The following is a 25,000-nucleotide window of genomic DNA, read 5'->3' on the forward strand; positions in this document are numbered from 1 at the left end:
CCAAAGAAACAACAAAGGAACAGAAACAAACAAAACGACACAACAAAAAACAGAAACAAGAAACAAAAACAAACAACAAACCAAAACACGCCTTCAGTGATGTATGAGTCTGGACAACTTACGGCTGAAGAAGCGTCTGCCATGGACTCCTAGTTTGTTATTCACCGAAGGTGTTGAACTGCTTCCACCGCTTTCCATAAAACACCAGTCGGAATAAAATGTGAGAGATTTTTTAAAATATGTTTTCTGTTTCTTTGTCTTAACTCCCTAAAAAATCAAAAGGACGAACCGTGAACAATTTCTGGATGGGTTTGGTGGAGGAAGATTGGATTAAATCGACCGGGCAGCGAAAAGTTTTGTTGGTTTATTTTCTGTGTGTGTGTGTGTGTGTGTGTGTGTGTGTGTGTGTGTGTGTTGTGTGGCGAGACAGCAGGTACACACGCGTATGCACAGACCTCCCATCCCCCCAGCAACAACAACAACAACAAAACTCCCTGAGACGTTTCATTATTCTGACACCTATTTTTCACTAGAAATTTTTCTGCACTCAGTCAATGAGACTGTCGAACAGGGGGAACATATAATATCAGCAAAAGAAGATTTCTCAACAGTGGTCACATACACCATGCACTTCATACATTCATTACACTCGGTCCATTCAATCGATACGTTTCTGCTCAAGAAAGACAAGACAAGAAGTCTTTATCAAACAAGAAAAAACAAACAAAAAACAAACAAAAACAAGAAGCAAACAAAGCTGCTCGCACATAACATCACACGATGCACTGTTCAAAAGACAAATTGAAATATAAAAATACATGGGGCGTGTAAACCTATCTGTACCCCAATCACGTGAGAAAATGTCAAACAACTTTCCTTATTGCAACAACTTTTCACTTCCTACTGTTTCCAGGACACAGTGCAAAGACAGGCTGTGAAGTAAAGTCATTTTGTTTCTGGTTTACGTCTTCTCACGTCTGGCGACCTTGATCACCGCCAACTGAGCAGGCAGATGAAATAGTCTGAAACGTGGTTAACTAATTAACACCTTTAAAGGGGCTAGCTTCCGTAGATGTGATGATCTGCCCCAAAGCAGAGGAAGAGCAGATCAAAATGAATGAAGATGAAAGGGAGAGGAAGAGAAGAGAAGAAGAAAGGAGAGTAGTAAAGAATGAAGAGAGAATGGGGCAGGAGATCAGAGAGGACGAGTGGGGGGCCTGGGGGGCGGGGGGGGGCGAGCAGGAGTTGAGTGAGGGTGGGGGGGGGGAGGAGAGAAGAGAAGGAGTTTGAGACAGCCAGACAGAAGACACAGACATAGAAACCAAATACAGGCAACACTACAGACACAACAAAACAAGGATGGACTCAGTATAGACCAGTCATTCCTGATGACGACAATTTCTAAAGAGAGAGAGAGAGACAGAGAGAGACAGAGAGAGAGGAATAGGGATGCTAATATACACACTGTCGTCACATCCTGTACAAACTCGTACATGCAGCTGTATCAATGTCACTGCACGACATGGGAACAACAGAACCCACCCCTTCGAACAACGCAACCTCCAACCGAACCCAAGACCCACGCTCTGAGCAACTTGACCTTCAAGGCTCTTTGCCGACAGGTCCTGAAACTGCACTTCAAGCAGGAGCAATGGATCAGGAGGGACCTGTCCCCAACCCCACACTCCTGCCCGCAGTGGTACTGGATGCTCACGGCATTCAGATGGGGCAGGTTAGTACGCCAAGACTGATGATGGCGGACAGGAGACTTTGCTCTGGACTCTGGGGACAGGGTGCGGGGGGAGGAAGGGAGTCAGATGGAGACAGGGACACTGAGAGAGAGAGAGAGAGAGATAAAGAGAGAGAGGGTGAAGAGAGAGAGATCAGAAGGAGAGAGGGAGAAATCTGGAACTGGAATTGGAATTATTCATCAAGGCCAAAGCCCCGCATGCGGAGGGTATGAACAGATCACCATCTTTTTTTTTCTTTCTTTTTTCAGAAAGGAAGAAAATAAGTATATAAAAAGACAGGGAGAAAGAAGTAGAGAGAGAGAGAGAGATCAAGACAGACAGGCGGACTGAAAGAGAGAGATACAGAGACAGAGGCAGTGAGAGATAGGGAGAAAAACACAAAGAAAGAGAGAGAGATACAATAAAGCTGATGCCACTGAGGCGGCTAGTAGAATCAATCTCAAATGTCGTCAATGATGCTGTGGTCTAAAAGAAATACCATATAAATAGCTGCAGTGCTGTACAGTGAGTAATGAAGTTTGAATCTACTCTCCTTAGTGACAGAAGGCTTGTTAGTTAGTAAATTAGTCTGTAAGTTACGTTCTGGCATAACGTCGACACTCTCCTCATGTGGTAAAATCATGGTCGACAAGGATAATATATCTTTCTTTTTCATTTTTACAGTGCATGATGCTTTGATATTGCAATATCACCCGCTGCAACAAACACAAAATGTCCTCGCTTTTCAACAAATTTCTACACCGGATGAAGAGCCATAAACCTTTATTTTCTAAATAATTTTCCTCTTTTTGTTTCTAATTTTTGCACAATTTGGCATAAGATAACATATACACGTAGGCGTGTAAACATTAATGCACTTGTGCATTCAAAATCCTTGCAATTGAAGCCAATAAAGAGTCTTGAAGTCTTGATGTAGTACACAAGCAGAAGTATAAAAGAAAAAAATCTCTGTTTTTACTATCCCTGGAAAGTAGGGGGGGGGACTTATACTATGCTGACAACACCAACATAACACATTAGCCCAGGACAGTGGGAATGTCAGTATTTATGATGACGATGGTTATAGTGATGATGATATGGATACTCAGAGACCAAGCTCTTAGTGCTTTACAAACAAAAGAATACCGTTAAAACTGACATCCTTGGTTTCTGCTATACGTAGCTCTTTTTTTTATTATTAAAGTTTTGTCTATTGATACGATTTTTTAATTGATTTTTTTGTTATTGTTTTTTTGTTTATTTGTATTATGAGTGAAATAGTATTTGTCAATGTGTATATCAAGTGATTGAAAGAATGAGCCTACTTCTTGTTTTTGACATCACTCTTTTTATATTTTTTGGATATGTGTGGATTAAGGTATGTAATGTTTCAATGCCCCCGGAGGGCACACAAAATAAACTCCTTGCCTTGCCTTGCAGTCATTTGCACATCAGGATGCCTACCTGGGTAGAGCGAATGACAGCTGCCATTGGGCGCTCATCATTCCTTTCCTGTGTCATTCAGTCAGGTTTCAGTCACGCACATACACACACTCACACGGACATGTAACATTTACGTGTATCCCGCCATGCAGGTTGCCATACTCTCTTTTCTTTTGTGTGCGTGGTGGGTATGTTCTTGTTTCCATAACCCACCGAACGCTGATATGGACTACATGATCTTTAACTTGCGTATTTGATCATCTGCGTGCGTATACACACCAAGGGGGTTCAGGTGCTAGCAGGTCTGCACATATGTTGACCTGGGATCGTTTCGTTTATTTATTTATAGTCTGTTCATCTAAGATGATGATATTAGACTGAAAATAAATGATATTATAATCATTATTATTATTATTATTATTATTATTATTTGGATTATTATCATTTCTATCATAATGATGATTGTTATTATTAATTAGAAATTGACATTTCTGTATATTCGAATGAAAAGGGGGCGGTTGAGGTGGAGGGGAGTGAGGCAAGCGGGAGGGGACTAAGAAAGGGAGAGAGAGAGAACAGAATGTGGAAAAGATAGAGTACAAAATTTAGAATGGAGAGGGTGAGTGTCAGTGATTGGAGAAAGAAATTGTTTGTTTGTTTGTTTGTTGTTGTTGTTGTTTTGTTGTTGTTTTTTGTTTGTTTGTTTTGTTTTGTTTTATTGTGTTTTTTTGTTTTTGTTTTTGTTTTTGTTTTTTTCAGGAAACAAAATAATCAAGAGATATATATCGGGTGTCCCCAAAAAAGTGAAACGCTTTTTGACAAACCGAATTCATCGAAAAGTTTCACACAGTAACCTTGGGGTATCATCAACAAGTCTGCAAAATATCTAAAATATCAAATTATGCGAATATTGTCAAAACAGCATGACAAAAAATCCAATATCAGACGAAAACTCACTTATTTCAGTTTGTGCTCAATGTGGCCTCCATCTTCCTCCACGACTAAACCAAGCCGTTTCTTCCTAGCATAAATGTTTTTACGTATTTCTTCCATCGATGTCTCCTCCCGTGACATAATTATCCTGTCCATTAACGCCTGTTAGTCAATTTGTCTCTCACTTCCCGGTAAACTTTCTCCTTCAGCGAGTCCCATATGGCATAATCCATTGGGTTACAGTCAGAACTTTGTGGAGGCCATTCACCCTTTTTGATGAATTCTGGTGCAGCCTTCTCCAGATGGGCCTGGGTTACCATTCTTGTGTGTGAAGGAGCCCCATCTTGTTGAAACACGTAATTGTTTCTATGATAAAGACGCCTACAATCCGGGAGAAGAATGTCATTCGATAACTGAATGTAGCTTTCACTATTAACCTTGGCTCTATCAGTGTCAATGAAATGAATGTTTGTTTTTCCTTTCCAGGATACTCCAGCTGAAACCATTATCTTTTTTGAAAATCTATAAGTCTCATGATAGGGGGGAGATGGCTGAATTTCTCGTTTCCGTTTCCCATAAACGCGATCGTTTTGGCGATTTTTAGCTACCTCTAACGTAAAGTCTTTCTCGTTTGTGAAAATGATCCTTTTCACATCAGTGGCCGAGTAGCGGTCATTCAAGTTACGGCAGCGAGTTTTTCTTTTCCCTAACATTTTGTTCCCTCCTTGATACCAGTATCCTCTTGAAGGGCTTCAGCTCCAGTTCTTTCGCCATTCTTTGCACAGAAGACTTGCTCACTTGTAAATCGCTTGCAACTTCTCTAAGAGATTTGTGGGTCCCTGGATTCTCCTCCTGGGATTGAATCAGTTCCTCAACGAACGCGGTCCTTGTTCTCCTCCGAACATGCAGTCTTCAATCTCCCACTACTAATTTTACGTGCTACTGAACCTGTAGTGCGTATTTTAGCGATAAGTCCATTAACAGTGACATGACTCCACCCCTTGCCTGGAAATTCTTTTACGATCCTTCTTCCACCCCAGTCTTTCTCCTTGAAACAGTTTTCAGTTATCACTTTCACTCAAAGGCATGGTTGATCCTTCCAAACTGAAACTTTGAACAGAACTGATTTTGGACACAGACGACAATAAAAAAAAATTTTTTAAAAAACCCAATAGACTTGACGCCCAGACACAGACGACAATAAAACTTTCAAGAGACTTGACACCCAGACAGGTTATTTTTAGACTGACACTGATTGACAGATGCCAACACCTGGTAACTGGCATGAACATGATGAAGGTCACATTGCACAGCTCTGATATTGGGTTGTTGGACATGCTGTTTTGAATGTGACAATACTCGCATAATTTGCGTCCGAACTTTTAGATATTTTGCAGATTTGTTGATGATACCCTAAGATTACTGTGTAAACATTTTCAATGAATTCGGTGTCTCTATCACTGAGAAAATATTTGTCAAAAACCGGTTCACTTTTTTTTAGGACACCCGATATATATATATATACATACACGAAAATGCTTTAAAAATACGTATAGGGTGACGATAACAATAACAGCGACGATTATGATGGTGGTAGTGATGGTTTGATGAGGAGGAGGAGGAGGAGGAAGAAGAGGAGGAGGGAGAAGATAAAACGAAGAAGACAGTGACATTGATGATGACGATAACACTAATGACGACAGATCCAACACACACACACACACACACACACACCCTACCACACACACACCCCTACCACACACACACACGTCCCCCACACACACCCCTCCCTCCCCTCCACGAACACACTTGGCCCCCTTCTCACCTCTTTCAGCCTGAAGATGAAGACCTGGGGCAGGGAGAAGAGGAAGGAGAGGCCCCAGGCCAGGAGGATCATCAGGTGGACCCTCTTGGGCGACAGGGTCTGGTTGGTCAGCGGGTGGCAGATGGACACGTAGCGGTCCACGGCCGCCATCAGCAACACGTAGGACGAGGCGTACATGGCCACCACTGACAGCTGGTTCAAAGAGGGGGAGGTGAGGGGGAGGGGGGGCGGCAAGATCAGTATGATGTAAAAAGGAAAAAAAAAGACGCTGGGTCGTACACATCCTTTCAAAGAATAGATAGTATACGCACAGAAACATACAAACACAAATACCAACACACCGACTCACCGGCACACCGGCACATCACAGACGACTGACAAAATATCTCCAAAACACACAGAGAGAGAGAGAGAGAGAGAGAGAGAGAGAGTCAAAAAGACAGAACACACACACACACACACACACACACACACACATGCACACCTGCTCTCTCTTTTTCTAAGGTCTGCAGTTTCTCTCGCATTCTATTTACCCGTGTTTATCAATTTTACCTTTGACCTCTCTGAACCAGTGCTGTGCATGCGTGACTATAAATGGCTGGTGCGTTAACGCTGTGATTTTGCTCTCATTTCTCGCATCATCATCATCATCATCATCATCATCATCATCACTTACAGATTTCACAGAGCGACACAAGAAGATTCCCCAACAGAACAGGTTGGTGATATTCCGATCTTTGATCACTCTGAATCAGATTTTGTGCATGCGTGTAAATGAATGAATGAATGAATGGAATGAATGAATGACGTGTGAACGCTCTGATTTGCCTCTGCACTAGATACAGCGCTTTATGGACACTTGGTTTACTTTATTAGTACTTCATTTGATTTTATTTGATTTGATATGAATACTTATATACCGTTTATCATCGGTCGCAGACCAAGCTCTAAGCGCATTACAAACTGGAGGTCATTTGCACAGCAGGCTCCCTACCTGGGTAGAGCCAACTGACGGCTGCCATTGGGCGCTCATCATCCGTTTCTTGTCATTCAATCGGATCTCAGGCACGCACATATACACACTCAGACAGACATGTAACATGTATTGCCACTCACATATTTGACGGAGCGACACAGGAAGTCCCCGCCATGGAACTGGTTGGTGATGTCCATCAGAAGCTGAGGGAGGATGTTGAAGAGTGCTACGAACAGGTCAGCCAGGCTCAGGTGCACGATGAACCACTGCATCCGGGTCAGCGTCTGTCTGCGCAGGCGCAGAACCACCAGCACGAAGATGTTGCCGAACAGCGCGAGATGCAGGATAAGGGACAGAACTCCTATCTCCACTTTAGCCAACAGCTCGTCCCTGTCGAAATAGTTGCCCTGGTCCGTCTGGTTGATGGAGAAGTTGGAGGAGGCGTTGGGGAAAGACACGTTGTCTGAAAAGCGCTGGAAGGATTCATTCTGGGAAGAGATTATCGTCGTCGTCGGCGGCAGCGACTCCAAGGTCGGTTCGGAATAGGTGGCTCGCGCCTCCATTTTCACTGATCTGCGGTGGAATCTGGAAAACAGAATATTCAACCATCGGTGAATTAGACAATTGGGCGTTCAATATAAAGTGAAAACCAACCATGCTTGCTTTAAATAGTACACAAGGACTTGTTCTCTTTCCCTGCACCCCCTCTGCCCTACCAAATAGCGACTGACATGTAAAGTGTGCCCGTAAAGGGTTGAAGAATAGCTTTTTATGCAAGAAATGTGTGTTGTTATCGAATGAACTTTGCCGTTTTTTTATTTGGTGCCTTGTTTTGTAAAGCGAAATGTGAAAGACCAGCCTCTATTTTGATGTATGACCACTTTATGTTTCGTAATATATGTGTAATAAAAATGAAATTAAAAAAAACCCATGCTAACGTTCTTGAGAATATTTTCATGTTTGTTCCTTACTATATCCTCAGGATTAACTCGCTATTAGGCTATCTAACGAAAATGAAGAACACTAACTCTCGCTGTGGAGGTTTTTGTGGTTGTCCCTCTGTGTGTTTTGGGCTGCCTGCGTGCCGCTGATAGAAAAAACAAAACGCTAAGCAGCTTTACGTTGAGTGTCTTTGTGTGATAAAACGTTACAGCACTCGTCTTTCACAACACAGCAAAAGCTGCAAAAGTGTGTTGCCACAGTGTTGTAATCTGTATGTTATGTCTATGCTTTTCTTTTCTTTTTTCTTTTTTTTTCCCCGTGAACAAGAGGATTTACTACCACCAACGAACAAGTACACCAAACTTTGAAGCAAAACATTTCACCATATGTAGATCTGCTGACATCAGTAAAATAAATTACTTTGTTAAAGCTATAAAATAAGATTCAGTGGCGTTGCCAAAACAGGTCTTCAAGGAACTGTTGAGAAAGGGTGACAGAGAGAAAAACGATAAAATGGCAGCAGTGCAGAATGGACGGGAACACCACTTGAGACCCTGGCTTTGACACACAGCAGACAGACCTGGAGGAATCTGGTGAACAGTTCTGTTGGTAACTCTTCAGTTAGCTGAGGGAGAAGAGGAAGTCATACTTTGCGGCCTTTTTTGTAACTGGGCTTTACAGGATAGGTATGAGTTATTGCGAACAGCGTGTAATTGCGAACGATTCGTACACCGCCCCACTTCGAAGCGTTCTCAACGGTTGCATTTCACACTTTAACGTCTGCTTCGACCTTAATCTTATGCTTTGATAGATATCCATCTCCAAGAACCAGTCGAACATCAGCTAATTTTGGCTATTTCCGCGCTCTTTCTTCACTTCGCGCACAACTGCCGACCAAGGTAACAAACGTACTCTCAAAAATCCTAAAATCAAGGGAAGCAAGCTGTAGGACTTGAACTTTGATATGGTTTGAATTAATAGTTGATTTGATCGGATATGTTGAATGCGCATTACCAGTGCTAGAATGATTTAAGAACGCGTATCGGTGACAAATAAGAACGTCAGTTTTGACAGGAATCTGCAAAATAGTGTCGTTTGCAATAAGACCATAGGATATTTTGATGTGAATCTATTTGTGAACGATGATGCACAGTTATTGAGCACTCTCAAAAGTGTATGTTAGTGTGCGGTGTGGGGTGTGTGTGTGTTTAAATGTCTGTTTTGTGTGTTTGTGTGCATGTGTGATCAAAACCAACAATACAACAGTGTGTTGCGATGTTCCAATAATGTTATGTCTGATGAGTTAAAGACGTGCTTCTGTTTTAATTGTCTACATGTATCTAAAGCCATCGTTCGCAATTAGACTTGCCCGTTCGCATTTACCCTCAGTCACCCTTGCTATTTCAAACGTCGACAAAACGTTGAAAAGAATGAGCAGACGAACTTTTCCTGGTGCAACCAGTCGGAGAAAGTTAAAGTCTTCCAAAACGAAAGAACAACGTTTGACTAACTTACATGTTATCTTTACAGTACACACGTTGAGATGGTCTCTTTGACTGGATCGTCGACAATTAGGCATACCTACCCTATATTATTATTGTCACTGTTGTTATTGTTGTTGCTATTGCTCATGTTTGTTGTTCCACCCTGAGCCTGTGTTAGATGTCGATTAGGCTGCTAACCACCTAACTTGAAAATAATATTGCATAGTTCATGTTGTCATTGTTGTTTTGTTTTGTTTTGTTTTTCCTGCTACTGCTGTTGTTGCCGCTTTCTTGGCGTTCTACCCTTGTCACTCATCCATTCTTTGCTCTCGTTGCGTGTGTTGTTGACGACCCACTTCAATTAACAAAAAACACGTCTGGCTGTGCAATTTCTAAATCAAAAAACACAAAACAGAACGCCATAGTTAAGGATAATCTCTCTGACAGCCAGCATTAGAGCTCCATCGATCTGGTGAAGAGGAACGGGGAAGGAAAGGACGGGACAGAATGGTGTGTGTGTAGGAGCGGGGTGGTGGTAAAGAGAGCACTTGGTGCAGCTCGCCTCTCCTCCATTAGCACTGAGCACAGGCCGTGGAGGCTGTAGAATTATGAGAACGAGGGGATCTGGAATTGTAAAAAATGGATCAAGATCAAATCAAAGACTTGTTATAGAAGCAAAAAAATGTGTCTTGATCAAATCAAAGACATGGTGCGGAAGTATAAAATGTGTCAATATCAAATAAAAGACATACTGTGGAAGTATAAAATGTGTCAGTATCAAATCAAAGACATGCTGCGGAAGTATAAGATATGTCAGTATCAAAATTAATCAAAAAATGCTCTGGAGGTATAACAAGTGTCAAGATCAAATCAAAGACATGCTCTGAAACTATGGAATGTGTGAAGCTCAAATCAGAGACATGATGTGGAAGTATGAAATGTGTCAATATCAAATCAAAGACATGCTCTGAAAGCATAAAATATGTTACGATAGAAATCAATTAAAGACATGCTGTGGAAGTATAAGTGTCACGATCACATCAAAGGCATGCTCTGAAAGCATAAAATGTAAGCATAAAATGTGTCAAGATCCAATCAAAGGCATGCTGTGGAAGTATAAAATGTGTCTATATCAAATCAAAGACATGCTGTGGAAGTATGAAATGTGTCAGGATCAAATCAAAGACATGCTGTGGAAGTATGAAATGTGTCAGGGTCAAATCAAAGACATGCTGTGGAAGTATGAAATGTGTCAAGCTCAAATCAGAGACATGCTGTGGAAGTATGAAATGTGTCAAGATCAAATCAAAGACATGCTGTGGAAGTATAACAAGTGTCACGATCACATCAAAGACATGCTCTGAAAGCATAAAATGTGTCAAGATCCAATCAAAGACATGCTGTGGAAGTATGAAATGTGTCTAGGACGAATCAAAGACATGCTCTGAAAGCTTAAAATGTGTCAAGATCTAATCAAAGACATGCTGTGGAAGTATAAGATGTGTCACGATCACATGAAAGACATGCTCTGAAAGCTTAAAATGTGTCAGGATCCAATCAAAGACATGCTGTGGAAGTCTTTAAATGTGTCACGATCTCATCAAAGACATGCTCTGAAAGCTTAAAATGTGTCACGATCCAATCAAAGGGGAGGTACCCGTAAAGTCGACAGCTCATTGCGTCGACAGCTCATTGCGTCGACAGCTCATACACATTTTAGGATCGGTAAAACATTTTTCAGAATACAATTACAATATCGGCACGGTCACACACACACACACACACACACACACACACACACACACACACACGTACACACGAAAGAGAGGAGAGAGAGAGGGGGGGGGGGAGGGAGGGAGGGAGAGAGACAGACAGACAGACAGACACAGAGAGAGACAGAGACAGACAGAGACAGAGAGACAGAGAGAGACGCACACACACACACACACACACACACACTTTTAACGCGTAAACCTTGCATCGTATGTGCACTAGTTTCCCCCCCCCCGTTCTTTATTATTTGTTTGCTGTCGACGCAATGAGCTGTCGACGCAATGACATGGACTCAATCAAAGACATGCTGTGGAAGTCTTTAAATGTGTCACGATCACATCAAAGACGTGCTGTGGAAGTAAACGATGTGTCAAGATGCAACCAAAGACATGTCGTGGAAGTATAAAATGTGTCAAGATCAAATCAAAGACATGCTATGGAAGTCTTTAAATATGTCAAGATTAAATCAAAGACATGCTGTGGGAGTATAAAATGTGTCACGACCAAATCAAAGACATGCTGTGGACACGCCATATGCGGGCAGATGAAGGGAATCGAAGAAAGGGAACTCCCCTGTCTCTCGGGCGATGTGTTTAGTTGTCTTCTTTTTATCATATTCTACTTGCTCATTCATTTAACATATGTATTTATGCATGTATTTATTTAATTTATTCATTGCTTCTTCGGTTTGTCTATTTATTTATTCATTTCTAATATCGGTAATATATTCTTTTTATTCTTTTTCTTCCATCTGCGTGAAGATTTTTGAAGAGGGTTTGAGGAGATCGAGAGGTGAATGAACAAAACGAGAATACTGATGAAATAAGGACGGAACGTGAAAGTGAAAGAAAGTGAGAGTCAGGTAGTGGGCAGAAAAAGAGACAGAAGTATTGAGACAAGGAAAGAAAGACAGATAGACGAACAGATACCCCTCCACACACACACACGTTATTAACGCCCACAAGACAGACAAGTAAACAAACATCAGTACACCCTTCACGAAATGACAGGACCATATTTCTTTTCTCAAAAAACACTTTTGTTTTAAAAAAAAAAAACATACTCATATCATACCACATACTCATACATTCATGCAAACGCACACACACAAACACAGTCACACATAGACACAGGCACACACACACACACACACACACACTGTTCAATCCCACACAACAAGCAATAAGCAGGCAGACACACCTCTAGACTTTTCATGGTATGGCGGGACCACTTTTTTTTCCAAACCACACACACACACACACTCACACCACTCAAGCACGCGCCTCCCACACTCCTCAGCTCCCACACACAAACGCTGTCAACGCCCTCCTGACACTAGTCAAACGCAGACAGTGACACCTCTTGACCCGAACCACATTCCTTCCGTGGAACCATTTCCTTCTGTGGAACCATTTCCTTCTGTTCCCCCCTGACACTCCCCGCCGTCACGTGCAGTCAGACAGAAAGAAAGGCCTGATCCAGCACAGCTTTAAACAGCGGTCTCTGACAAAGGAACAGGGACTGAGGAGAGAGAAAAGTGTGAGATCCATACATTTCTTCTTCTTTCGCGGATTTTATTATTCGTTATCACAGGCTCTCCTTGTGAAGGCTGGCCCTCTTTTGACCACTGAAGCGTGGCACGGGAAGTGGGGGTTTAGTCAAAATCACCTAACGCTTACAAGAGTTACGAGGGTACTTTGAAGTGGGTAGGTTGTTAGAGGGATGGGGAAGGGGTCATTTTCCTGTCTTGTCGCTGTTAGTGATTGGTCTCTGATGTCTGCCTGACTTTTTTTTAACCACTGAAGCGTTGAGGAGAAGGGAGTGTTCAGTCCAAATGACCAGATGATGCGGAACGTTCATTAACGTGAGCAGTTGATACTTGATATACACGGGAGACGGTGTAAGAACAGAAGTAATTTTCCCTCCTTGTCATCGCAAGCGACTGATTCTTGACTACCAACAATCACTGTTGTCGGTGCTTTTGGACGGCAGAGCTGTTAAGATATAATAATCTTCCGGGCTGTCGAAAACCTACGAGACTCTACACCCACGTCACAGAAAGTGGAAACAAATGGAGAAACCATCGCAGTTCTTCTTCCTTCATGGGAAGGGGTATGACAATCGGGACTGCTGTTTTTATTACATGGTGTACAAAATGGAAAAAAAAATTCTCGTGTGATTCGTTTTTTAGACAAGTTAGTTTTGGATGGCGCCGTGGTAAGGTGTAGGACTTGTGATCTAGGGTCAGGGTTCGATCCCTCGTTTTGGCCTGCTGTTGTGTCCTTGAGACAGGAACTTAATTGCGATTTTCTTCACCCAGGTGTGAATGCGTACCTGACATGGTTGGGGAAGGCAAAAACGGCTGAAGGAGAGGACTGGGTCCCGCCTTCATATGCCGAGCACTCGACGCCGTGGATATGAACCCATTGCACTGGTGGTCGTAAAAGAATATGGGGACTTTATTCATCTTGTAAACAGATATTGAGAAATATAGAAATATGTAAATCAAACATGCCGTGAACGGTTTGAGGGAGCAATACATCTGTCCTGGGAAGAGTTACAGATGTGAACAGCATGTTCAACAGATCCATCGTTGTGTCCATTCTTCTATCTCCCCTTCTGGCGTTATGTTTCAGAAAATAAAATGCTCGGCACATAATCATCAGAAATTGACATAAGCTTACAGGTGGGCCAACAGTATAGTGAGAGCTGTATGATCAATGATTTCTCCACTAAAATGGGAATTCATTCACAGCTTAGTCTTTTGTGACGGACTGTGACTTGTATACTTAGGAGGAAAGATCGCACTGGCTCTCAGTGCCGCAGCATATGGGAACCATCTCAACGCCGACTGTCCTGAAAGCCTCTTGGCCGAGAGAGTGGGTATGTACCTAGGACGAGACACACCCGGGGCAGCATTTACCTCTTCTGCTGTTCCGATGGTCTTTGTCGGACACGACTATCTGTCATGACTTGTACAGATGATTTAGCGTGAATCGCTTCGCCTTGTGGGCGGTTGTGGTTTTACTCACAAAGGTATCAGCGATAACTGCAGCATCAACAGAATTATTATTATGAGAGAGAGAGAGAGAGAGAGAGAGAGAGAGAGAGAGAGAGAGAGAGAGACAAACAAACAAACAAACACGCACGCATTATCGATTGTGATGAAGCAGTTTACCTCTGGTACTTTCACATAAATCGAAATTCATCAGTGAAGCTTTTGGATAAGTCTCATCAGATGATGCATTCCTTATCCACGATATCTCCTTGTACATCACTCCGTTGTTCAGCTCAAACTATTCTCATTTCCTTTCCTTTCCTGTCCTTCCCAGTTTCGAACAACTGTTCACGTGCTTCCCTGTCTTGTTTCTATTGTTTCATTGTTTGGGACTTGCCGGTCTCACCCGTCCTCATACTTGGAGTGGAGTGATGGCCTGGAGGTAAAGCGTCCGCCCTGAAAGCGAGAGAATCTGAGCGCGCTGGCTCGAATCACGGCTCAGCCGCCGATATTTTCTCCCCCTCTACTAGACCTCGAGTGGTAGTCTGGACGCTAGTCATTCGGATGAGACGATAAACCGAGGTCCCGTGTGCAGTATGCACTTAGCGCACGTAAAAGAACCCACGGCAACAAAAAGGTTGTTCCTGGCAAATGTTTGTAGAAAAAATCCACTTCGATAGGAAAAACAAATAAAACTGCACGCAGAAAAAAAATAACAAAAATGGGTGGCGCTGTAGTGTAGCGTCGCGCTCTTCCTGGGGAGAGCAGCCCGAATTTCACACAGAGAAATCTGTTCTGATAAAAAGCAAATACAAATACTTTCTTTCATTGTGTATTCTATTGTTTGGTTATTCGCATAAATCCAACCATTCCCTTTTCGACTACTCAATAAGAAATACTTCTTTTGCGTGAGCTGTGCTTGACTATGAGTGTAAACATAATTATGTATACATATGTATGTGTACATAAATTATTGATTATTGCATGTGTATGAATGTGTACGCGCGCGCGCGCATGTGTGTGTATGTGTGTGTGTGTGTGTGCGCGCGCGCGTGTTTGTGCATGTGTGTGTTTGTGCGTTCCAATGTGTGCGTACGTGTAGAGGGTAGCTGCTATATACAGATGTATGTCAAAATGTATGTTTTTCGGTGTGTGTGTGTGTGTGTGTGTGTGTGTGTGTGTGTCTGTGTCTGTCTCTGTGTGCTTAGTTTGTTAGTCACAATTTGGTGTGTGTACGTAACATTGATATAATGTGTTATGCAAACAAAACCGTTTTTGTAAAGCACCTAGAGCAGATTTCTGGATAGTGTGCTAAGTATCCTTTTTTTTCTTTTTTTTTCTTTCAATTATCAAAAGTAACTAAGCTCCTATCTGAAGATGGTCGACGATCGCAATTTTACGCCGTTTGCATTCCCAGGTTCTTAATATCTCCGTGCGTCATAAGGTCCTCTCTCATTAAATGCGAGTTTTCAATGATGAAAACAAGGGATCATTCCTCTCTGGAGAACCAGTTAGTCTCATGTCATCTCGTCGTTCTGATTATATATATATATATATATATATATATATATATGGTTGTGTTCCTACGTCAATCAAACAAGAATTTTTTTCCCCGATTTGCAAGCAGATGATTAAAAAACAAAAAGCTGCATCGGAGTGAGCATGTAACCTTAGTACAATAACTGGGAAAGTAATTGGTGAGGACCTAATGGGGTCTAAAGGTTGCGCACATGCGGGCGTGTGCCGTTGTACGTAAGTGTTTGCGCGTGTGATGTGTTCCTCTTTACCTTTGTGTGTGTGTGTGTGTGTGTGTGTGTGTGTGTGTGTGTGTGTGTGTATGTGTGTGAGTGTGTGTTAGATATATATATATATATATATATATATATTTATTTATTTTAGTATATATATATATATGTGTGTGTGTGTGTGTGTGTGTGTGTGTGCTTTTACGTGATTGCCATCAATCAAACTTGCTCCCTGGCTTTTCTTGGTAATGTCTGCCAGGACTGAGATGCAACATAGCTAGTTACCTAATGCTTTTGCAGCATCCACGGTATTTTTCTTTTCTTTCTTTTTTGTCTACATTTCTGAGGCCGATTGCATATTGCTATCTTCCAAATACCTTGATGAATTCGTCCGTATGTGATACAAGGATGGGAGTTGCGTGTGTCTCTTGAGCTGGTCTGGGTATGGTCACCATCTTTGTGCGTCTCAGTTATGTCTGTATGGTAGGGTTTCCCTGGGTTTACGTGTAGCCAGGCATCTGCTCTTCTTTTTGTTTCAGCGGTGTAGCGTATATGGGTCTGTCCGCACTTTTTGGTATCTGAACGAAACTGGAAGTTTACCCCATACATTATTTACCACACTGAAGGTTAGAACCTCTTGTTACTTTTATTATTGTGATTTTCCAAGACGGGCGCAATCGCCGAGTGGTTAAAGCGTTGGACTTTCAATCTGAGGGTCCCGGGTTCGAATCTCGGTAACGGCGCCTGGTGGGAATGGGTGGAGATTTTCCCGATCTCCCATGTCAACATATGTGCAGACCTGCTTAGTGCCTGAACCCCCTTCGTGTGTATACGCAACCAGAAGATCAAATACTCACATTAAAGGTCCTGCAATCCATGTCAGATATCGGTGGGTTAAGGAAACAAAAACATACCCAGCATGCACACCCCCGAAAACGGAGTATGGCTGCCTACATGGCGGGGTAAAAACGGTTATACACGTAAAATCCCACTCGTGTACGTACGAGTGAACGTGGGAGTTGCAGCCGACGAACGAAGTGATTGTCCAATACATTCAAGGCAAGTGACGTAAAATGTATGAGGCGTCGTGACAAACTCAGTTAAAGGTCAGACTCCTGACAGTGTTGACTGGTGATCTGGGTTCTAGGCCTCGTTTCAGCCTGGTGTTTGGTCCTCGGGAAAGACGCTTTACTCCGATTTTCCTCACAACAGTAAGGTGTGAATGGGTATCTGACTTGGGAAAACATAAAGCGGTGGGAAAACAAAAGACATCTCTACTCTGTGCATTTGAAACGTTCCGACGACGTGTAATGATCCATCCATCAAATTACTGCAGTTACGAGGGAAAAAACAAAATAAAACAAAAACAGCGAGTTGAAATTGTGTGGGTTTTTTTTTCTTTGTTTTCATCATCTTCTCCCTCATTACTCGTCGTTATCATAACAAGACGTTGAAATTGTTCAGATTATTTTACCGTCTGTTGAATTTCCGCTGGTCAGTTCTTTCCTGGCAAAATATGAATCAATCTTCCTTCCACCCCTTCACCCTCTGCAACATCCTCATTATTGTTTAGTTGTTTGTTTGTTTTTTGGTGTTTTTTTACGGCTGGGCTTTTGACCCTGCTCTCTCTCTCTCTCTCTCTGGCTCCCCCATGCCCCAGCCCCACACAGAGAAAAAGAGAGTGAAACTGAGACGCGAAGGCCATGGACAGACACAGACAGACACTGTGCGCGTTTGTGTGCGTGCGTATGAATGAGAGAAAGAGAGAGAGGGGGGCAGACAGACAGAGATAGAAAGACTGTCGATGAAACGGGACGCGTTAATTCAGAAGAGATGAGCTGCTGACAGCAGAAAGACACACACAGAGAGGGGCTAGGGGACAGGGGGAGCGAGAGAGAGGGGGGAGAGAGAGAATGATAGAGAGAGAGAGAGAAAGACAGAGACAGAGAGATTCTTGCTGTCCGCTTGTATACAAATCACGCGTTTCGCTTACACGCCATTGTAAACGGTGTTGAGTGGTGTGTTATCAACGGCGTGTTATCACCAACGTACCACAGCTATCTGAACACAGAGAGAGAGATCCGTGCAATAGGTATAGAATCATAAACAGTGCACGTAATTACGCGATAAATAGCTACTTACCTTCTTGTATCGAATCCCTTCAATCTTCTACTCTCCTTCTGTACCGATAATAAATCAGCCACTGGAGCGACCATGTCAACATGACGAAGATGTTTGAGGAGAACAATGAAGGATTTCCTAGCAAGACCGATGATAGAAAACGAAACAAAAATCAAGCTCCACCTTGACTGGCAGTTTCTAAGAGCTTATCCACTATGAAAGTTTGACAAAGCAAAATAGAAAACATCGCTGTCGCAGTTAGGAATACAATAAAATCGAACAGTCTTTCCCTCCATTCTTTGCAAACCCTTTAGAGGAAAGGTTCGAACAACTTGACCTAAAGACAGACTACCAGCAAGTTGTAAATCTTACACTTAAGTGTATCTGTGCTTGGTACAGTAAAGCTATTACAAAAACGGGTTATCTAGGTGGAGTCGTTAGGTAACCGTGTCTGATAGAAGTGTAAGCAAACTGCACTTTTTAAGTGGGCCAGTGTTTTAATTTTCATCGCTTGACAAACTGCTGTGTCGTTTATGTCATGATTCAGAAGAGGAATTCCATTTCATGTTTTGTTGTCCCGGTCTTCACGACTTAAGGATGAAGTTCATTCAGCCTAAGTTTTATAACGTTCCATACCGTTTTGGATTTAACTTGCGTGTGTTATCCAGGAATGATGCTGTATTGTATTATGTGGCGTTCTACCTTTACAATGACTAAGCCACTTCGCTGCTACATGAATTATCGTTGTGATTTCCGTTTCTCGCGTGCTAAGCCATTACTGGTCGCGGAGGTCACAATTAGAATAATAAACTCCCAGCATGCTAACTATTGCAAGAAAGCATACATAACATATTCTATTTTTTAAAGACAATTGAAGAGTCTATCAATTTCTGACAATTTGAAGTTTAATCAACACGATGCTTAAGAAGGAAATGGTTTAATAATGAGATAAACAAATTTCCCTAAGTTTCTGAATTCGTTTTATAAACTGTCATTTTTTTAGCAAAGTAAAATATCAGAATACATGAAAAATAAAGTGTGAAATGTGTCTTGCTTCCTTATATAAAAATCAGTCCTAAATTATGATCGAAACGTATCGTTTTCTCCATATCCACATTTTTTCTGTTTTTTCGTTTTGGTCCTGTGTCAGCAAAATTTCACTGAGTCCAATCATTTTAGAAAAATCGAAACAAAATATACAGAATATGCGTTGTATGGAAGCACTGCATACTTTTATACTGAAGAATGAAATGAAATGCACTGATGATCGAAGATCACCCCTCGCCCTCTCCCCTACCCCAACCGCCCTCCACCCCTAACTGCCACGCCTCCCGGTGCCACACCCACACACTTCATGCTCACTTTCAGACAAGATAAAACTGTTCAACAGTGACACAGATAGGCATGCAGTGCAGTGAAGTGAGCGATGTTCAAACTTCACCTGCTGTGGACAGCTGAGTCCCTTATCTGACGTCACTGGACGCACTTTTGGTAGCTGGGAGTGTCGTTTACTAAAAGCACGCCCATCCCGTGTTTCACGGCTCACACGACTTTATTCCACCCCCACCCCCCTCCCCCGCAAAAGTTCAGACACTCTGGGTCAGCCTTATACTCCGCTCTCTCTCTCTCTCTCTCTCTCTCCTCTGCTTGCAGTACTTTGCTCTGTCAAATCACAACCTGCCTCCAATGCAAATCGTTACCCTCACCCCTCACCTTCAGTCACGTCAAGTGAACCACTCTGACAAGTCCTTGTCACACGCGCACACATACGCACACACACACACAGAAAGAACTTTGCTCATCGTCTTCAATGGTTTCAAAAGCTTCTGCAACATCCTGGTTATCAAAAACAAAAAAAGAACAAAACCACTTGACAATACGACGCTACTTGTGCTGGGTTTTGGTGCGTCTCACTTGCATTTATTCATTCATTATTTATTCATTTTGTTGCAGACAGCCAGGATAGCATAGCGAATCAGCTTGCTTCAGAGCGTTCCTCTGGGCCTTTTCACCTTGGCCTTTTACCGGTAGAAGGGGTGAAAATCCATTCCGGATAGTCCTTTATTTCTGCCCCATTCAGTAACACTTGAAAAAAAAAGGTGCATTTCTTAATTCATTCAGTTGCCTTTATCTTTTTTTTTATCTTTTTTTGTGAATATATATTAAATCAAACTTATAACAGAAAAAAATCCTCATTTTTTCGAAACTGAGCACAAGATTTTGAGGATTTTTTTCAAAGTGTAGGTTCGACGTAATTCCTTTAACATCTCCTATATCTTTAAAGAAAGAAAGAAATAAAACAGACAAACTGTCAAGCACATGAAAGGGATTGTGCAGATTGTTTCATGTCACGTAAGGAATGATTTATCGACAAAGGCCCACAGAGAGGATGAGGTGTATTCAAAAGGCACAGGTCGAAACAAATGTCATGAATTAAAAAAAAAGTGATTTATACTTTTTTTTTCTTATTTGATCCTTTCTTTGCTTGGTTTATCTATATGCTTCTTTTATTTCTTTCCTTTCTTCTTGCATTCTTTCTTTTCGTCATTGTTCCTTTCTTTCTTCTTTCTTCACAATTCCTTTCTTCTCATTTGTACTCTTTCTCTCTTTCTGTAAGTTTTTTTTTTCTTCTCGTTTTGGGGGTTCTTTCTCTCATTCATTGTTCCTCTTTTCATTTTTTCTTCCTTTCTTTCTTTCCTTCATTCTGTCGACCTTCCTTTCATTCTTTCTTTTTAGTGAAATGTACAAACTTTCTGGTTGCAGAAGCTCACATACTGCAATGAAAGATTGAAGATGATGCCCCCAAACCCCTTCGCAAACTGTCCATACACTATTTCCTAGTGACGCTTTTTGCCACAGCAATAATGACAAACACACATCCCGAAAATAATGCACTAGTCGGAAAACATAAAACTGCTAGCTTGCTGATCGTAGAACACCCAACTGCCGGGCTGCATGCAACGTCACGTGTTTGGCCCTGTGAGATTTTTGGCACGCGTCTTTGAGAGTCGCGCCTGGCGGTTCAAGTACCGAAGCAATCGGCGGTGGAGATAGGTATCATCCTCCTGTGTATAGGCATTGTCCTCCTATCCTGGGGACTGTTCTTAGTGGTGGGATTACCCCGCACCATGACAGACTTTTGTCATTCTTTTTTTCTTCTTCTGCTGTATGGCCTGGTAGTTAACACTTGTTTTCTCACCTCTGTTGCTGAGGTGCGTTTGACAGTGCAGTTGATGTCGTCTACGAAGTTGTGCAACGGTTTGTAAAAAAAAAAAAAAAAGAATACATATCTCACCTCCCCCTCCTCCTCCCAAATGTGTTATCTCTTTGACTGTTTTCGTGCGTGATCTGTTATGCAGCAGTCGGGATTATACGAAAAACTGCATAATCCCGAGATATGGGCTTCGTTTTCCATTTTGAAGCGACCCCACCAGTGATCGTTTCTGGACCTTCGGGATGCCCTTGGGCTGTCGGGATTTTCCTCATATGTGTTTGTTAAAGTAGGATGTTTTTGAAATTGGTTTCTTTCCTTTCATCTCCCTTAAATCTAACTACTGGGACTTCCTGGCTTCGTGTTTTGAAAGAGACATCTGCATGTTGCTGGTGAAAATATCGTTGTCAAATACTGAATATCGGAGCGAGATTTCCCTGTGCAGCTCCAACATGGTCTTTTGATCTTGAATGCATAGGAGAGACAGACAGACGGACGGACGGACACAGACAGAGGCACACACAGACACATAGACAGAGAGATGAAAGGAGAAGAACAGCAAGAAGAACAAGATCAAGAGTACTAAGAACAAGACCAAAAACAATAAACTGATACCTGAAAATATAAAAACAAATGAAACGTGTCTTGCTGGACACCCCGAACACGAACTATCAGTGGGAGGTGAGGGGGACGGTATTTGCATCCTGCACTGGCCTTGTAACAACGAAACTCCTTTCTGGAAAGTTCCTCACACGAAGCCTCTCATCTTTGCCACAAACATCCTCATTCGTGGTTGTGACTTCGGAAAAGTCTGATAGCACACACACACACACACACACACACACACACACAGAGGCAGGCATGAGTGCGCAGGCGTGCAATAAGTACTGCTTGTTTCAGTTTTCCTTCTCTACATTTTGGCGAAATCTGTTCAGTGGACACCGATGTTACCAACAACATTTTAAGAGACTTTTGTAGCTTTTTGTATCTAATTTTTCAAAGATGCAGATGAAAAGTTCAAGGTCCCATAACCTTATACGGCCACCGGGACAGTGACTTGATATTCAACAATGTGCCTAGGGCTCGGCTTTGGAAAAAAAAAAAGGGGGGGGGGGCAGTCCTTTCCTTCCACCGTTTTATAAACTTTCCAACCCCGAAAGCGGAGTATGGCTGCTTACATGGCTGTTTAAAAATGGCCATACATGTAAAAGCCCACTCGCGTATATACGAGTGAACGTGGGAGTTGCAGCCCACGAACGCAGAAGAAGAAGAAAAAGAAGAAGAAAAACCTTCCCCCAACAGGTACATAGTTACACCTGGGTGGACTAAGGAGAGAAAAAAACAGCACCATGCCGAAAGGGAGCCTTGAATCCCGATCACTGGTGGACATCGGATCACATGTCCTTCTCCTTGTCGTCTTCTTCTTCTTCTTCAATGAAAAATTGAATGTATGTGTGTGTGTGAACAGTAAGTCTTCTTCTTCTTCTCTTCTTCTTCGTTCGTGGGCTGCAACTCCCACGTTCACTTGTATGTATACGAGTGGGGCTTTTACGTGTATGACTGTTATCACCCCGCCATGTAGGCAGCCATAATCCGTTTTCGGGGGAGGGGGTGCATGCTGGGTATGTTCTTGTTTCCATAACCCACCGAACGCTGACTTGGATTACAGGATCTTTAACGTGCGTATTTTATCTTCTGCTTGCCGTATACACACGACGGGGGTTCAGGCACTAAGCAGGTTTGCACATAATTAAGTTGGCCTGGGAGATTGGAAAAATCTCCACGCTTTACCTACCAGGCGCCGTTACTGAGATTCGATCCCCGGGACCCTCAGATTGAAAGTCCAATGTTTTAACCACTCGGCTTTTGCGCCCGTCGTATCACATGTCCGACTCCTGACCAGTTCTGCCAAGGTGCCCCCTACAGATGACAGGGGGATGGGGGCTGGAGGGGAGGAGGGGGGGGGGGCTATAGAACACATTATTGTGAACCTTACGACACTTCAAACGACCAATAGTCGAACAACAGTGCAACGGTTGTGAAGAGGGCACCTCATCGTGAACATTGATGTTCTCGTGACTGTGACTAAAGTCCCAGTCGCTCTATGACGTTGGACTGAGACAACTTCTTACCATGATGTGTTTTATCGTGCCTAGCTTTCTTGGTGCAAAACGGGGATGTTCTTCAGGAATAAAATAGTACTTGTTTTCTTAGCTCGTATCTTCTACGTGAAAAGTTGATTTTATGCGAACTGAAATGGAATGATGTTGAGAAATACCTTGTAAAAAAAAAATTCCACGGTCTAACAGACAACTAGCCGTTCGCCCCACCTCAAATACACACGCACGCACACACACACACAAAAACACACACACACACACACACGCACGCACGCACACAAACACACACACATACGCACGCACACAAACACACACACATACACACGCACGCACACAAACACACACACACACACACACACACACACACCTTTGCTACTTTCTTTTGGCAATCGTTTGAACTTTTAACTAAATCCCACTTTCTCTCTGTCGCTCTTTTTGTCTAGATATCTGTCTGCCTCTGTTTCCCTGTATCTGTCTCTCTCTTTCTCTGTCTCTCTCTCTCTCTCTCTCTGTCTCTCCTTCTCTCTCTGTCTCTCCCTCTCGTGTTTACAGCATTGAAATCCTTTCAAGCGCAAGAGGAAGTGACGCAGACAAGTGTAGGCCCCCTGCAGCGACCTCTATATTCCTGGAGAAAGAAACACCGGAAACGTACCGTACTTTGCTCTTTCAGTCTCTCTCTGTGTCTGTTTCTTTGTGTTCGTCTGTTTGTGTTGGTTTGTCTCTCGTCTGTCTGTCTGTCTGTGCGGACGTGTGTTCTGGGTAGTGGACACATCGAAGTTTTTTGTGTTTTTGTTTTTCACTTTGCTACTTCTGTCGCTCTCTCTCTGTCTGCATTCTCTCTTACTCCCTCCCTTTCTCTGCCCCCCCCCTCTCTCTCTCTCTCTCTCTCTCTCTCTTTCTCTCTTTCTCCTTCATAATTTTAAAATCCTTTCATACGGTAGTGTACACTTCTCACTTCTGGACAGAAAAAGCCCACGAAATTATACACCCTTGACTGATTCATCATAAACAACAACAACAACCACACAAGACACCCAGTGACACTCAAATGGACACCATTTCTCGCAACAAGACGAGCGCACTGTTTTCCCTGGTTACCGTGTCGCGTCAGGAAGCATCTAACGCTGCTGTCACCGTGAAGTCATTCAACACTGTTGATGAGTTTCTTCACGGCCTGGGTGGTTGGCTGGTTTATTAAGTGTCGACGAGAAGAGTGGTCACACCATACCCTCCACAACAACTTCCGGACAGGTGTTTGCTTCCGAATGGACTGGTGTTCTGGAAAGCGGACATTGCGAAAGATTTTGTTGCTGTTGTTGTTGTTGTCTTCTTCACTTTACTCTATTTCTTGTGTGTGTGTCTGTCTGTCTGTCTGTCTGTCTGTGTTTGTGACTGTGTTTGTGTCTGTCTGTCCGTCTGTATCTGTCTGTTGCTGTATCTGTCCCTGTCTGTGTGTAAGTGTGTCTCTAATATGTCTCTGTCTCTTCTTCTTCTTCCTTCATGTGGACACCTTCATCTTGTTGAAGATTACTTCACACATCTCGTCTCTCTGTCTGTCTGTCTGTCTGTCTCTCTCTCTCCCTCCCTCCCTCTCTTTCTTTGTCCCTCTCCCTCTCTCTGTCTCCCCCCCCCTTTTTTTTTATTCTGGACCCTCATTCGCTCCTGTCTTTTCCCTTCTTGCATTGGGTTTTTAGTCCTG

At 42.7% G+C, this 25,000-nt stretch overlaps 1 protein-coding gene across 1 annotated transcript in view; it reads right to left on the reverse strand.

Annotated features, from left to right (window-relative positions):
- The window catches only part of LOC143292102 (cephalotocin receptor 1-like), a 103,960-nt gene that overhangs the window by 28,077 nt on the left and 50,883 nt on the right, over positions 1-25,000 (reverse strand). The window contains exons 2-3 of the mRNA XM_076602287.1: positions 7,048-7,492; positions 5,932-6,123 (exon numbers count right to left, since the gene is read on the reverse strand). Coding sequence (XP_076458402.1) covers positions 5,932-6,123; positions 7,048-7,470 — 615 coding nt within the window. The 5' untranslated portion in view covers positions 7,471-7,492. The remainder of the gene's footprint in view (positions 1-5,931; positions 6,124-7,047; positions 7,493-25,000) is intronic.

Source organism: Babylonia areolata, chromosome 18, assembly GCF_041734735.1.
Source record: "Babylonia areolata isolate BAREFJ2019XMU chromosome 18, ASM4173473v1, whole genome shotgun sequence".
NCBI lineage: Eukaryota > Metazoa > Mollusca > Gastropoda > Neogastropoda > Buccinidae > Babylonia > Babylonia areolata.